This window comes from Aspergillus vadensis (assembly GCF_003184925.1).
Source record: "Aspergillus vadensis CBS 113365 unplaced genomic scaffold BO88scaffold_11, whole genome shotgun sequence".
In the NCBI taxonomy this organism is placed as follows: domain Eukaryota; kingdom Fungi; phylum Ascomycota; class Eurotiomycetes; order Eurotiales; family Aspergillaceae; genus Aspergillus; species Aspergillus vadensis.
In genome coordinates, this window is record NW_020292049.1 from 824,355 (window position 1) to 838,325 (window position 13,971).

The 13,971-nt window shown below is 51.3% G+C and overlaps 6 protein-coding genes across 6 annotated transcripts; 4 read left to right on the top strand and 2 right to left on the bottom strand.

The window, feature by feature from the left end:
* Window positions 1–273: 273 nt before the first annotated feature.
* On the bottom strand, window positions 274–890 carry BO88DRAFT_453734 (uncharacterized protein; the record flags this gene model as incomplete). Its single annotated transcript, XM_025710764.1, has 4 exons — window positions 274–617; window positions 680–705; window positions 798–811; window positions 882–890. The coding sequence occupies 4 exons, from the start codon at window positions 888–890 to the stop codon at window positions 274–276; spliced, it is 393 nt and encodes a 130-aa protein (XP_025563087.1).
* A 248-nt stretch (window positions 891–1,138) lies between these two features.
* On the top strand, window positions 1,139–4,022 carry BO88DRAFT_404985 (TFIIH/NER complex ATPase/helicase subunit SSL2). The gene is made up of 2 exons (XM_025706758.1): window positions 1,139–1,525; window positions 1,588–4,022. Exons 1-2 carry the CDS (start codon window positions 1,397–1,399, stop codon window positions 3,913–3,915), a joined length of 2,457 nt encoding a protein of 818 aa, XP_025563088.1. The 5' UTR covers window positions 1,139–1,396; the 3' UTR covers window positions 3,916–4,022.
* Window positions 4,023–4,945: 923 nt separating this feature from the next.
* BO88DRAFT_339990 (questin oxidase family protein) lies at window positions 4,946–6,619 on the top strand (the record flags this gene model as incomplete). Its single annotated transcript, XM_025703049.1, has 5 exons — window positions 4,946–5,165; window positions 5,225–5,533; window positions 5,615–5,974; window positions 6,048–6,458; window positions 6,525–6,619. 5 exons carry the CDS (start codon window positions 4,946–4,948, stop codon window positions 6,617–6,619), a joined length of 1,395 nt encoding a protein of 464 aa, XP_025563089.1.
* Window positions 6,620–6,861: 242 nt separating this feature from the next.
* Window positions 6,862–8,826, top strand: BO88DRAFT_404988 (uncharacterized protein). Its single transcript, XM_025706759.1, has one exon. The coding sequence runs from the start codon at window positions 6,996–6,998 to the stop codon at window positions 8,385–8,387; it is 1,392 nt and encodes a 463-aa protein (XP_025563090.1). The 5' UTR covers window positions 6,862–6,995; the 3' UTR covers window positions 8,388–8,826.
* BO88DRAFT_46249 (glutamine-dependent NAD(+) synthetase) lies at window positions 8,607–11,705 on the bottom strand. The gene is made up of 13 exons (XM_025711218.1): window positions 11,651–11,705; window positions 11,475–11,593; window positions 11,275–11,425; window positions 11,160–11,218; window positions 10,911–11,100; window positions 10,834–10,859; window positions 10,693–10,784; window positions 10,067–10,644; window positions 9,680–10,014; window positions 9,625–9,628; window positions 9,507–9,549; window positions 9,039–9,456; window positions 8,607–8,936 (listed from the first exon to the last, which is right to left on the bottom strand). The coding sequence occupies exons 1-13, from the start codon at window positions 11,677–11,679 to the stop codon at window positions 8,827–8,829; spliced, it is 2,154 nt and encodes a 717-aa protein (XP_025563091.1). The 5' UTR covers window positions 11,680–11,705; the 3' UTR covers window positions 8,607–8,826.
* A 267-nt stretch (window positions 11,706–11,972) lies between these two features.
* Window positions 11,973–13,702, top strand: BO88DRAFT_388655 (NAD(+) diphosphatase). Its single transcript, XM_025704877.1, has 3 exons — window positions 11,973–12,185; window positions 12,243–12,689; window positions 12,754–13,702. Exons 1-3 carry the CDS (start codon window positions 12,086–12,088, stop codon window positions 13,458–13,460), a joined length of 1,254 nt encoding a protein of 417 aa, XP_025563092.1. The 5' UTR covers window positions 11,973–12,085; the 3' UTR covers window positions 13,461–13,702.
* Window positions 13,703–13,971: the final 269 nt, after the last annotated feature.

Sequence of the window (13,971 nt, forward strand, 5' to 3'; positions counted from 1 at the left end):
GAAATCAACATCAACTCCTTAAAGCACTGCTGTATAGACAAGAGTTCATTCCGACCCACCGGTTACATACTGTAGCTATGCCCCTACGTTAGCAGGGATAACCCCGCCGATCAAGATATTCAAGCAGGTCATACTATACCTAGTTCCTGCAGCTCCAAACACCAAACTATGATACATGAAAATGCCACAACATAGCCTTTTCTTCTCCCCCTTGTTTTTACCATCGCCGCCTCCATCTCATATACTTATGTGCAAACTAACTACCCACCAGCCCTACAAGCGGTTTCCCCTCGGAGGCCGGAAAGGCTGCGTAGCCTCATATTTACTCTTCTCCAGCACCCGCTCAGCTTCTGTCTCCGGTTCGTGACGAGTCGGTGCGGGGTCATGGCTAGCTTCAGCACTCGGCGAGCCCACATCATCGGCACGCACTAACTGGGCGCGCTTCAGGCTCGGATCTTCGGTCGGACTAGGAGTCGGGACATTGTTCGGGGCGTTCTGGCGTCGGTGCTCGGCTTCCATCGCAGCCAGCTGCGCCTTGCGCTTCACTTCCGCTTCGAATCGGGTCTGACGGTCGGCGTTGATGGATTTCTTAGCAAAGTAGTAGGCTCCGCCGCCAGCTGTTGTATTTCAATATTAGTTATATGGATACATTGATTGGGATCCAGAGACTGCTTCTTACCGACGCAAAGGGTGCCCCAGCCTATCCTGTTGGGTTGGGTGAGTTTCCGTCAGTATTGTGTGCATTTCAGGTGGTGTGGACGCCTAGCAGGCAGGTGTTCGTTGTAGGGTTCGCTCACCATGTAGATCGAATCTGTTAGATAGCGACGGAGCAATTGTTAGCGAAACATTATAGACAAAGCTATAAAGGAACTGGAACATACCGTGTTCATTGTGAATGTTATTCTGGCCTCGACGGGTTTGTCTTAACAGAGGTGGACTCGGAGTCGCGGACTCGCAAGAAGCTCCGGACTTTACCTAAGGACTAGACTACGTCAAACCGGCCGGTTCCCTTTAGTGAGTGACACACAGCCAATCACAGTGCTGCATTGTCGGATCGCCACTCGCCTTGTTGCCTCAGGCGTGAATTTGTCATTCCCGAGCCTCATCTCATGCTTCTCGTTCTTGATCATCTCCCCCTGCCTTTTTCTTGCTCTCAGTTTATCTTCGTCGCGCTTTCACCAGCTTCTGTGCCTCACTGCTTCAGCTGGTCGATTTGGTCCACGACCCCTGGAGCTATCGAGCTGCCGTATTCCCTTCACGCTCGTCCAGGCGCCGGTAGCCTTTCGGAGCACCTGCGTACATTATTCTCTCACCGTCCCGCATCGCATCCTCTTCACCACATTAGACGATCCCCTTCGACTTTGGTCGAATACGGAAGAGGTTACATACATACATAATGCCCATCAAACGCAAAGCTACGGATAGCGGTCGGTCAAGTAGAGCATCGAAACGGCCCACACCTGTGCCGGATGTTGGTAGTAGTGATGAATACTCAGACTACGAGGAAGAAGTCAAGGATGATAACCTGAAAGGTAGCGTAGAAATGGAGTCTCTTGCATATAGGGTCTGGATGCTGACATCTTTTGCCTACAAGGTGTCTTGGAGAAATTCTCCCTCGAATCCTTTAGCAACAAGAAAAGCGCCGCCGTGCAGAGACAGGACCCCGATTTCGGTTACAAGGACTTTTCCTCGCTATCGTTGAAACCCGATCATGCGAACCGCCCGCTCTGGATCGATCCCCTCAAAGGAACTATCACCTTGGAGAGTTTCTCGCCGCTTGCACCCCAGGCGCAGGACTTCTTGACTACTATCGCCGAACCGCTGTCGCGTCCGACCCATTTGCACGAATACCGATTGACGGGAAATAGTTTGTATGCGGCTGTCTCGGTGGGTTTGCTGCCCCAGGATATTATCAACTTTCTGGATCGATTGTCGAAAACGCCGCTTCCGGATACCATCAAGTCGTTCATTCTCGACTTCACGAAATCATACGGAAAGATTAAGGTCGTGCTGAAACATAACCGCTTCTTCGTGGAGAGTACAGATCCGGCAATGTTGCAGATGCTGCTGCAGGACGAAGTTATTGGGTCTCAGAGATTGAAAGGCACGGAGGGCATCATTCAGCAGGCGGCCCCGAAAATGGGTGGCCTGGTCATTCCCGGTACAAAGGATGCAGCGGGTGTTAGGCAGGCTTCGGAGCAGAAGCCGGCGGAAGACGGTGCAGGCGAAGCTCGTAAAGAGGACGATATCCTGCTGGCTATTCGCGACGATGATGACGATGAGGAGGAAGTCCAAGTTCACAGTTTCGAAATCCCCAACGAAGCAGTCGAACCCGTCAAGGCGCGCTGTCAGGCCATGGGCTGTCCAGCGCTGGAGGAGTATGATTTCCGAAATGATGAGATCAATCCCACTTTGGATATCGACTTGAAGCCGGCAGCACGCATTCGAAGCTACCAAGAAAAGAGTTTGAGTAAGATGTTCGGTAACGGACGTGCGAAGAGTGGAATCATTGTCTTGCCTTGTGGTGCAGGAAAGACGCTGGTGGGTATCACGGCGGGCTGCACAATCAAGAAGGGAACAATTGTCTTGTGTACCAGTTCGATGTCTGTCGTGCAATGGCGTAACGAGTTCTTGCGCTGGTCCAACATTGATCCCGGTGATATTGCCGTGTTCACATCAGACAACAAGGAGAAGTTCCGTCGATCGACTGGTATCATCGTATCCACTTACTCCATGGTGTCCCAGACGCGTGCTCGGTCGCATGATGCGCAGAAGATGATGGACTGGATCCAGTCACGAGAGTGGGGTCTGATGATTCTTGACGAGGTGCACGTCGTGCCTGCATCGATGTTCCGAAAGGTCACGTCGGCAATTGCGTGTCAGAGTAAATTGGGATTGACGGCAACGCTGTTGCGAGAGGATGACAAGATCAAGGATCTGAACTTCTTGATTGGTCCGAAACTGTACGAAGCCAACTGGATGGAACTGGCCGAGCAAGGGCACATTGCCAAGGTTCAGTGCGCCGAGGTGTGGTGTCCGATGACGACTGAATTCTACTCCGAATACATGAGAGAGAAGTCACGAAAGGCTGCTCTTCTATACATCATGAACCCGCGGAAATTCCAAGCCTGCCAGTTCCTGATCGACTACCACGAGAAGCGAGGCGACAAGGTCATTGTCTTTTCCGACAACGTCTATGCTCTTCAACGATATGCACTCAAACTGAACAAGGCCTATATTTACGGTGGTACTCCGCAGAACGAGCGCATGCGCATCCTGGAGAACTTCCAGCACAACGAACAAGTCAACACCATCTTCCTCTCCAAGATTGGAGACACATCGCTCGATCTGCCGGAAGCCACTTGTCTGATTCAGATATCGTCTCACTACGGTTCTCGTCGTCAGGAAGCCCAACGACTTGGTCGTATTCTGCGAGCCAAGCGTCGTAACGACGAGGGATTCAACGCCTTTTTCTACTCGCTCGTGTCGAAAGACACAGATGAAATGTTCTACTCTTCCAAGCGACAGGCTTTCCTGGTCGACCAGGGCTACGCATTCAAGGTCATTACTCACCTGCAAGGCATCGAAAACCTGGAGGGTCTGGCATATGCCACACCCAGCGAACGGCGTGAGCTGCTGCAGGAGGTGATGTTACAGAACGAAACCTCTGCCGAGGTAGAGCACGTCACGGACGATCTCTTCTCAGGACGTTCGGGCGGCCAGCGCAAGGGAGCAGTCAAGCGTAGTGCCGCGACGCTCAGCGGCCTGGCGGGCGGCGAAGACATGGCGTATATTGAGTACAACAAGAGCCGGAACAAGCAGCTGAAGGACAAGGTGGGCCATCACCCGCTATTCCGGAAGCTAGAGCGGGAGCGACTCAAGCGGAAGAAGGAGTTGGAGGATTTTATGCGGTAGTTGTGAAGTTAATACCCAGACCGACACAACATACTATATACGACATACCCAGTTAGATTGGACATGCATTAGTGAAAAGTAATCTCACATACGAATGGAACTTAAAGTGCATTCTTCAAGAGACTCTGGTACATGAAACCATGCCATAGAAATACCACCACCCCTTAATCCATCAAGGCACACTCCAGCATCAACTCCACACAGTATAATAATAGTAGCTAAAGTCCAGACCCAAAACATAAAGTAAGCAACAGCGCCAAACACCGAGCCAGAGGCCGAGCCCGAGCTTGACCCCATCATGTTACTAATGCAGCTAGCTAACTACCCCAGATCCTAACCACTAATCACACCCGCCACTCACCAATCACCAGTTACTACTCACTTACCACTTATACTAATTATTCTGCAGAACCTAATCAACCTCGGATACACTTTCCTTGGTTTCAACCCCGTGGAATCAATTAGCTAGATACCCAATCACAATGAATCTAATTAGCCTTTACCCCTCAACCTAAAAGCACCTAACGAAGAAAGAAGAATAGTAACCGTACTTTGTACGGAATGATACCCACCAGGTTAGGGTCCGGCCCATATCAGCATGACGTCGATCCAAATAACCCATTTCTCTCTCTGTCTCTCTCTCGGTTCTCGCGACTCCGACAATCCCGAACCAAGAAATCAAATCATACCTTACCTTACTTAACTGAGTAGTACCAAGTGACGATGAATACGAGAGATCCTACTACGGTAGTAGAACTAACCATAACAGGTGGAACTTTGCTGACTAGATCAGACCGCACTGGAACTTTGGTTCAGGGATACTTAAGCTTACCTGACACACACACGCACCTCGTAACTACTTTATAAAGAAGAAACTGGGGTAGTAGTACTACGGATGACTCTACGCTACTGCCTTTCCTCATCATCTTCTTTGAGTCGGACGCTCAGAAAGTCTGCTTTCACCCCCAGTGCTTCTGTATTGCGCTTTAGGTCGTCTTCATATTATAGGGACGGATACGTACGGCCCAGAATGAATCCATCAACTACTGCTACCACTATCAGTACCTTACAACGGTCACTTCAGGGCGATGTCCCCATGGCGACGTCTACGAATATCCATCTCTTGCCTGAACATGATCATGGGATCGTCTCTCATGATCTGAGCGAGGAGTCAGCGCGCGTGGCGAGTGAGGTTCTCCAGGAGGATATGCGATCCCATCATGTGTTTTTCAATCAGAGTGGATTTCATAGTATGTTTCCATACTCTTCCTTATACTGAAGGTATGTTATGGCTAATGGTATGGTATAGACCACATCCCCCACCACATCCTAAGTCTATATGCCCTCGGCGCAACACCGGAACAGATCCGCGCCGCATATGACAAGAATAGCAGCTATCAGCGGCCCAAGATGCCCGTGGACGAGGATGTGTTGAGTCAGATGGGAGAGGCAGAAGGGTTCTTGAAGTATCTGGGGAAGGAGAAGCATTATAGTAATTATCTGGAGTTCTTCCAACGTCAGATGAAGGAGAAGGGGGAGGAGAGGGTGTTGGGGGAGTATCTTTTCTCGGATTCCGGGGGTGAGGTGGCTGAGTTGATGTTGGGGAGGTTGTTTGGAGGTATTTCTCTTTCTTTCTTTCTTTTTTCTCTATCGGGTTGATTGGTATGAGGGGGGAGTGGTGGCTAACTGGTAGCAATAGGCTTGATCCATCCGTTTATTCATTTCGGATTCGGTCTCGAGTTCAACCAGCCTGCTATTGTAGCTGAAGGACTGGCGCAGACGGCTGTTCATGAGGACTGGTATGGTCCGTTGTTCTTCTGGCCCGTGGAAAAGGCAGCTGGTGGCATGGCCAAGCATGGGAAGAAGACTATGCTGCAGATTCTGGAGGAGATTCGGGCTGATGAGAAGCTGGCACGGTCTGCGCAGTATGATGATAGCCAGCGGATGAAGAACGGGGTGCTGAAACGGGCCCCCGATGAGATGATCAAGTATGCGGCGGAGTTTAGGGTCTCGGTGGATCAGATTGAGGAGAAGACAGCGGAGATTATCAATACTGTTGGTGAGTATATTCCTTTTTTCCTGGTAACTACTTCTGTGAGGGCATCTGGCAGTGACTAACTATGTGTATATAGCATACTTCACCAGTGCCGCACAGCGACCCGATAAGCAGATCAAGTTCGATTTCTTCTACATCCACGGTGTCAACTCCACTATCTTCTTGTCCAAGATCATTCGGTTGCCGTATCTAGATGACGTGACTAAAGCACGAATTCTAGAGTGGACAGGCCGACTGGATCTGTTGCTCTATGTTGCGTACGGAGCGGCAGATCTGCATCTAGATGAAATTACGAGGTATCCGGCAGCGAAGAGCTGGGAGGAGATCTATGCTTATTGCAACGGCCAGTCAAGTGATGATGGACATTTGCCCAAGTTGGTGCGAGCTTTGAAGAACGGTGAGAGGGCATGCCGGCCTTTTGAAGATCGGGCCGAGGAGCTAGGGTTGAAGATCAAAGGGAATATGTGGCTGAAGATTGCGAATATGGGTATGTTCAGCCTGGTTCCTTCTTATGGAAGTGGAAAGAGTGCTAATGCATTAAATTACCTGATAGTGATGGATTCGACTGGCCAGGATCCCCAGTGGGTCCGCGGAGCGGGATTTGATGAGGCGTGGAAGAACTTGGAGGAACGTCGATCTCGGCTGTAAGACACGGATTAATAGTGTATCCAGATTGTAGCACGGACTGCTGTGTTATTGTAGTATAATAGTATGTCTGTGATAATAAATTCTATCAACTTCGTGAAGTGTGTGTCCAGGGAGAGAAAGTAAATACTAGAAAGCACCAGATCAGATGGTATGGGTCACGTGGTGATTGGGAAGCACGAGTGGGGCGATATCCCCAACAATTAATTGATTGGAATCGCGAGAAGCTCTTTCTTCTTCAATCCTTCGCCCATCTTTCTTTTCTTTCTTCCTCCATCTCCCTTGTTCCATTCCTCTACTCTTTCTACCTCTTGACTTACTGATAACTTACTCTTTATCTACCCCACCCTGCATTTGCATCCGCATCTGCACCCTCACTATGCCCAGTGACGACACCTCTAACCAGAACCGAAATTCCGCTCCCTCCGATTCCCGCCGATGGCCCGATGACGAGACCGCGTTGGACGCTGTCCGCCGCTTCGCCGACGAACAAGTCTCGTCCGTGCTCCAGTCGGTGATGGGCATTCCCTCCATGTCCTCGCGGCCCTCTCGCGACCACTGGGCCATCTTCGATGAGGAAGCTTTCCGCAGGAGAGACGGCGGCGGCGACGCGAAGGGGGACAACCATGCGCCAGGTACAGCGGACAACACCGAACACCACAACCAGCGCCACAACCGCTATCCGGCGCATTCTTGGACTGACTGGGAGGATCAATGGTACACAGATAACCATCCCAGATGGCGCAGAAGCGACCGAGACAGCATCTTCGACTTTTTCTTCGACCGGGCCTCCTTGTTCGACAGCCCTTTCTCCTCCCACTTCTTCCAGCCCTTCCACCGCTCCATGTTCTCGGATTTCGCTAGCAATTCCTTCGGTTGGCCCTTCTCCTACCTCATCTTCAGCCCTTACTCCCCTTTGCACCTGGAACGCCAGAACCAGTACCACTCCCACCATGACAGGGGTGTCTTTTCGTCGCTCATGTCCTCGTTGAGCCTGTCGTCGGAGAATGAGAACAACAACAACCCCGCTACGGAGACACACTGGCGCGAAGCTTTCGAGGACCTTATTCGATTGGAAAATGGCAAACCGATGCTCGATCAGGACACCACTGCGCTGGCGAAGAGGGAGACCCCGAGAGATTGGCTGTACGGTCTAGCGAAACGCGGTAGTTTGGGCGACCAGTGGAGAATTTCCGAAAGCGGAAGAGATGGCCGGTCAAACCCAATGCTCGTTTTCCACAACTACACCTCGGACCGCGGCGATGGCAATGAAGTATCTCGAGAGATAACCGCAGACGACAACGAGACCGAGACCATGACGGAACTGGACATGTTCGATCGCTTCTTCGAGGACGCTGCTGCCCGTGAAAGCAAGGCCTTTGCGGATATGTTCGAGAGCCCTATACTGCGCTTGCTGCTCGAGGATAGACGGAGACCTCGCGAGGCCGACAAATGGCTGGAACCTGTTTCTGACAAACAGAACGACACCACAGTTCCTGAGAACCAACAGCAGCAGCAGCCAACCCTAGTGACAGAACCAACTACAACCACAGAACAACCAACCGTGATCTCAACCATGACAAGAACCGAGCGTGTCCGACTCCCAGATGGATCCACTCAGAAGAAGACCGTCTGGACAAAGAGATTCTCTGATGGTCGTGAAGAGAGCAACGAGACAACGGAAGTTCTGAACCCCCCTCATGGACAGAACAGTTCAGGAGACTCTTCATCTGCCAATCGGAAGGAAACCGGCTGGTTTTGGAGAGACTAGACAGTGATTGGCTGTCGTTTCACTCTTTTCTGTTTCTATTTCTCATACTATACCTATATGCTCTGATCTTAAGGATCTACTTAACGTTGTCATCAATTAGCGCTGATTATCACTGCTGGCGTTGCTTTCCAAAAGCATTGTTTCCTACTTACCAAACACATATTCTGTCTTTTCTTACGATTTCCTATCTGTCTATATCTCACTGATGCTGATACCAATCTACAATTCAAGTTCCGATCTTTTCTTTCTCTTCAATGTGTTTCTACCATATCTCTAGGTTGATCGCTGTATTACTTTACAGCAAATATATTTGCTAGGATGTGCTCGTGACATATGTATTACTGCGTACTCACGTTAAACATCTATCACCACTAACCGCCCCCTCTACATGTATTCGTCTTCCCCAAATGGATATACTATAGGATACGAAACCGACACTCTAATCGGCCTTTACGCTCTTCTTCTGCGCCTTACCCGTAGTCCACCCCTTCGATTCCCAGTACTGCACACTGTCTTCCATCTTCTTGTACGCCCACGAGAACGAGGGATCTATACCAGTATATTAGCCATCATCCCACACCAGTACCACGTCTCACGTGCGAGCGACAAAACACAAAAATGAAGAGAAAAGGGCAGGGAAAGGAAACATACACAAGAACTGCCTCAAATCATGCCTATTATCCTCAGGCGAATACTGTTCAGCATGATAACTAGGCGTCAAGACTGTCATCTTATGGCGATTAATCGAATAGTTGTAGAAGAAATGGCGCGTCTTTTCGTAGATCTCGCGAGGACTGTACTCGTTCCCCCACATGTGGAGTAGGCGCTCGTACATGGACCAGGGTCCAAGCTTGGCCACTTTACGGAGGTATCCGAAGACCGAGAGCTCGGCGTATGTGACTCCCATGTCGGCTTCGTCGGATTGCACATAGGTGGCGGTGATGGGCTCGAGTTCGGCGGTGGGAGTCGCGGTGAGGAAATCGTCGAGGATGGGAAGGTCGAAGGAGTCGCGTGCCCAGGCGATGAATTTCTTCAGGTCGACTTTACTTATAGAGCCGATGGGGTTGAGCTGTGTTTGTTAGTGGTGTTTATTCCTTTAGAGGAGGGATGTGGACGTACATCGGCACTGCTGGCGTCGTATTTGGTCAGGTAGCCGCGAAGACTGTTTAGGTTAGTTTCTTGTTGGGTTTAAAGGGGGTTATCGTTGTGCCATATTGGGCTCGGGGCATATACACACCATTCTGCGCTTTGTTAGGATCTTGATAATGACGATTATGGGGTTGCAAACGTACCATCAACATTGGACGAGCCCAGAACAAGCAGTCCGCCACCTCCAGGGCGCTGACGGACCGTCGGTAGCAACGATGCAAAAAGATATGAAAGTACCATCCGCAATCTGGCTTGAATGTTCTGCAATGCTTGGTTCTCTGCTCGGGTACCACCGTGAACCTTGAACTTAGGCTGAAAGTTTGTGACGATAGTAAACACGTTCATCATAGCAGTGATGACGGTATCAAAGTTGAAGTCGGTGTGGTAAGCACCGATCTCCGCGGCGAGCACCTTAGCCCGGTCTCTTGTTTCCTTGCTGGAATTCTGGGTGCCCATGTAGCTCGTGTGGAAGATGCGGCTGGTGGAATAAGTTAGGACCTGATAGTTCGGCATCTAGCAGTGGGACTTACTTGCAAACCTCCTGACTCGTAGTGGGAAGCCAGGTAGAGTCTGCTGGCTCGGCGCAAAGCCGACGAACATCCTTGATGACCTGTTCGTTTCCTTCTTGGACAGCTTTGACAACTTCTCTGCACATCGAGTGAACAATGATAGAAGTAGCGCAACTGTCAATACCACCGCTGAGAGGGATAAAGTATCCGGCAGCACCGCTCCGGCGCAGATAGTCCCACAGCCAGCAAGCCGGACCCAGAGCAATTTCTTCCTCCGGGACATGGTAGCGTGGTTTGAGAGTTTCAGAGGGAGCATATCCAGGATCAGCTTCCTCATCCCGACGGGACAATCTCGTGTCCAGGTCGAGGCGGACATAAGGCGATTGCATGCTGGCCTGCATGCCTCGACTCGCACTAGAGCGGTAAGTCCGGACCTCTTCAATATCAACAGTAGCCGTAACGACCTCAACATCGTTGAGGGAGAATTGTGAACCCTGGGCCACAATGTTGCCATTGACCACAATCATTGCGCAACCATCGTAGTACAGACGATCACCATCACAGCCTTGTTGGTTCGCATAGAGATAGATGCCACCACTCTAGAGAAGAATTAGAAGTGACACCTCGTGTATGTTTGGCAGCCTCACCAATTTTGTGGCCTGTGTAATAAGGTTGACACGGGTATCGAGCTTTCTCAATTCGTGGTGACTTCCGGAGGAATTGGAGAAAATTTCAACACCTGTTCATAGGTTAGGAAAATTGCAGTTGGGTGGAACTGAGAGACGTACCAGCGAGACCATACGGGATGTGAGGGCTGTACACGTATTAGCCATCTCCCCTTAACCGAGGACTGTAGAGGTCATACCCGTTAGGAGTGAAGAGCTCCTCGCAAGTTTCAAGACCCAAGCACGTATCTCTAGTACTAATGAGTGCATCACCAAAAGGCACCTTGTATTGTCCCGTGATCTTTCCGACAATCTGCTCCAGGTAGTAGTCCTCGACTTCGCGGGGTCGCTGCCAGGGCGTAAAGTGTCTCATTTCCCTGTAATTGCCATCTTTAGAAGAAGAAAACGTCAGCCATTCATCCGGTCACAGCTATAAAAGAAGTACGCACCATTGGCAAGCCACATCTTGGGACGGATGAGGATGATCTTGCGGTTGTGAAAGATCACGCTAGAAGTATGCTTAGTCCGAGTAGAGGTAGTATCGGTACCGTACTCATGACCTACCGGCAGTTCCACTTGCAGTCCCTATGGCGAACGGGCATGCCGACATCAACAACGATATCCTGGCAGTCGGGGTGATCGATGATGCGGGCAAACATCTCCCACGAGTGGAGGTATGTATCGCCCTCGAGGAAAGCATCGAGACAGCCATATCCTGAGCGATGTCAACAATTGCCCATAGCGATGCAACTAAGCGTAAGTACCAGTAATTTCAAGCTCAGGACCAACTCGTAGCGTGGCTCCAGCTGCCTTGGCTTTCCGAATACTTTCGATAATGCGCTCGCAGTTACCCTCGAAGTCGAGGGCCCACTGGTTGAGGGAGCTGAGAGGAAATTGTCAGTGGAAACATACAACGATATACCCCCAATCAAACACCCACCATGTTGCAAGAGTGACAAGATGACCCATGGTGAGCGACTGCGTCCCTGCTGATGCCGTGGGGAAAGATAACAAATGAAGCCATCCACGAATCAGTTGGAGAAAGCGTGACTCGCCATGACGCTCGTCACGTGTGTGGGGAGCTCCCCTCCTGCCCCTCAATCGTCACAGTAATACCGTATCGGAGCAATTGCCGGGTGAGCGGTACCTGCGCAGATGGTACCGAGATTACCCGCCTCGGCATCTGAGGGGTGCTGATTAATCGCTGGTTATCGGAGCCATGAGGAGGCCCAATTCTGCATCATCGCCTTGCTATTTTTCTCCTGAACTTTCCCCCGTGGATATACAGCATTGTAATCACTCATATCCTATTCCTATCCCTCTAATTTTTCTCCCTACACTCTATTCTCTCCACAATCGCCGTATTATTTAGTGCATGATGAGCAACGATTCCCAGCTCCCCAACCCCCCGCATATACAAGCCGACTCCATGCTGGCCCGGCGGTTCGGAAGGGAGACAGTGAACTATTTCTCCAGTATGTCCTAAACCTCCCCTAAATTTCCTTTACGACCAGCTACTCACCCATTGCCAGGCTCCCCATTGAACCGTCTGTCATTCCTCCGCGGTGACCATGCCTTCCTCTCCGCCGCACTCAAGCACCCATCCACGCGCTTCGTCCTCATGAAGGACCTCGCGCCACTGACCAAATCCCCCGCGGAGCCCTACTACGCCAAATACGACGAGATCCGCAAGATGGTCCCCGAGACCATCTACGACAAGTCCGAAGAGGACATCATCAAGGAGTACGACTCACGCAAAACCACCGCATCCCCAATCTTCCTCGGTCTGGACGAAACCCAAAAACAGGACGGTCTCGTCTGGAAGATCTACACCGGAACGCCCTACTTCGCATTGGACGTCACCCCCCGTCACTCCGAAGAGCAGCAAGCGAACTCCAGAGCCGTGATCGACGACATGGAAGCCAAGGGTCTGGCCTTCCTCCAGGGCAGAACCATCATGTCATTCCCCGCCAGTGAAGGTACCTAACCCTACCACTCATATACAACAACAACCATCACTAACACATACACCCCCCTGCACAGCCGCCATCTACGCACAAGCCCGCGCCCTAATAGACTGGAACACGCGCAACACCTTCTGCGGCACCTGCGGCCACCCCACGATCTCCGTAAACAGCGGGACCAAACGCGCCTGTCCACCCAGCGATGCTGCCCTCGTCGAGCAAGGCAAACCCGCCACCCGACCTCCCTGCAACACTCGCACCACGATATCGAACCTCTCCTTCCCTCGCACCGACCCCACCATCATCGTGGCCGTCGTCTCCGCCGACGCCAAACGCATCCTGCTCGGCCGCTCCAAGCGCTTCCCGCCTAACTGGTACTCCACCCTAGCGGGGTTCATCGAACCCGCCGAGTCCGTCGAGGACGCTGTCCGCCGCGAAGTGTGGGAAGAAGCCGGCGTGACGTTGTCGCGCGTTGTGATCCACTCGTCGCAGCCGTGGCCGTACCCGGCGAACTTGATGATCGGGGCTATTGCGCAGGTGAGTGATCCGGCGCATGAGAAGATCAACCTCGAGCATGATCCCGAGCTTGAGGACGCGAGGTGGTTTGAGTTTGCCGAGGTCGAGGAGGCGCTGCGGACCGGCACGAGTGTTTTGGGGTCTGGGCCGGGGCCTGAATATAAGGAGGGGGCGTTGAGGTTGCCGCCGGCTACGGCTATTGCGAATCAGCTTATTCGGGCGGCGATCAATTTGGAGTTCTTGGGTGGGGAGAATGGGCCGAAGATGTGAGGGGGCCTTAGCGCATAGATAGAGTAATGGGGTTGAGGGTGGAGTAGAGGTGTGGGGTTGGGGATAGCGTTCATGGTGGGTTGGTGTTTTATTCTTTGCTTTATCGTTATCATTTTGTATGGGTTATGAAGACACGGACGGTATGCTTGTATAGACGTGTAGAGCAAGCATTCTGCGGGTTAAGACGCAAGGATGCTATGAATAGAGACAATTGCTCTAACTATATGCTTGTGAAAGTTACCATGATTGCTAGAAACATTCCCACACACATGCCGCGAAACATCATTCCAAACACCCATAGATACACTCGTAGATCATCCAGATCTATTACACTGCAAACACAACTCCAAGCCCTATACACAGCCGCAGGGAGAAATCAGAAGTTCGCATACACCGTCCCATCCCTCAACTCATGTATATCTTCCTTACTGCTCGGCGACCCAACCTCGGCATATCTCCTCCCATCACGCAATTCATGGATAGTAATCCGACGATGGGATTTCCGCCTCCG

Coding starts and splice junctions, on each gene's coding strand:
- BO88DRAFT_404985 (XM_025706758.1), top strand. CDS start 1,397: ATGCCCATCAAACGCAAAGCTACGGATAGCGGTCGGTCAAGTAGAGCA. Junction 1,526..1,587: donor AAGAAGTCAAGGATGATAAC/CTGAAAGGTAGC, acceptor GACATCTTTTGC/CTACAAGGTGTCTTGGAGAA.
- BO88DRAFT_404988 (XM_025706759.1), top strand. CDS start 6,996: ATGCCCAGTGACGACACCTCTAACCAGAACCGAAATTCCGCTCCCTCC.
- BO88DRAFT_46249 (XM_025711218.1), bottom strand. CDS start 11,679: ATGGGTCATCTTGTCACTCTTGCAACATG. Junction 11,594..11,650: donor CTTGTCACTCTTGCAACATG/GTGGGTGTTTGA, acceptor ATTTCCTCTCAG/CTCCCTCAACCAGTGGGCCC. Junction 9,457..9,506: donor ACGACGCCAGCAGTGCCGAT/GTACGTCCACAT, acceptor TAACAAACACAG/CTCAACCCCATCGGCTCTAT.
- BO88DRAFT_388655 (XM_025704877.1), top strand. CDS start 12,086: ATGATGAGCAACGATTCCCAGCTCCCCAACCCCCCGCATATACAAGCC. Junction 12,186..12,242: donor GACAGTGAACTATTTCTCCA/GTATGTCCTAAA, acceptor ACCCATTGCCAG/GCTCCCCATTGAACCGTCTG. Junction 12,690..12,753: donor GTCATTCCCCGCCAGTGAAG/GTACCTAACCCT, acceptor CCCCCTGCACAG/CCGCCATCTACGCACAAGCC.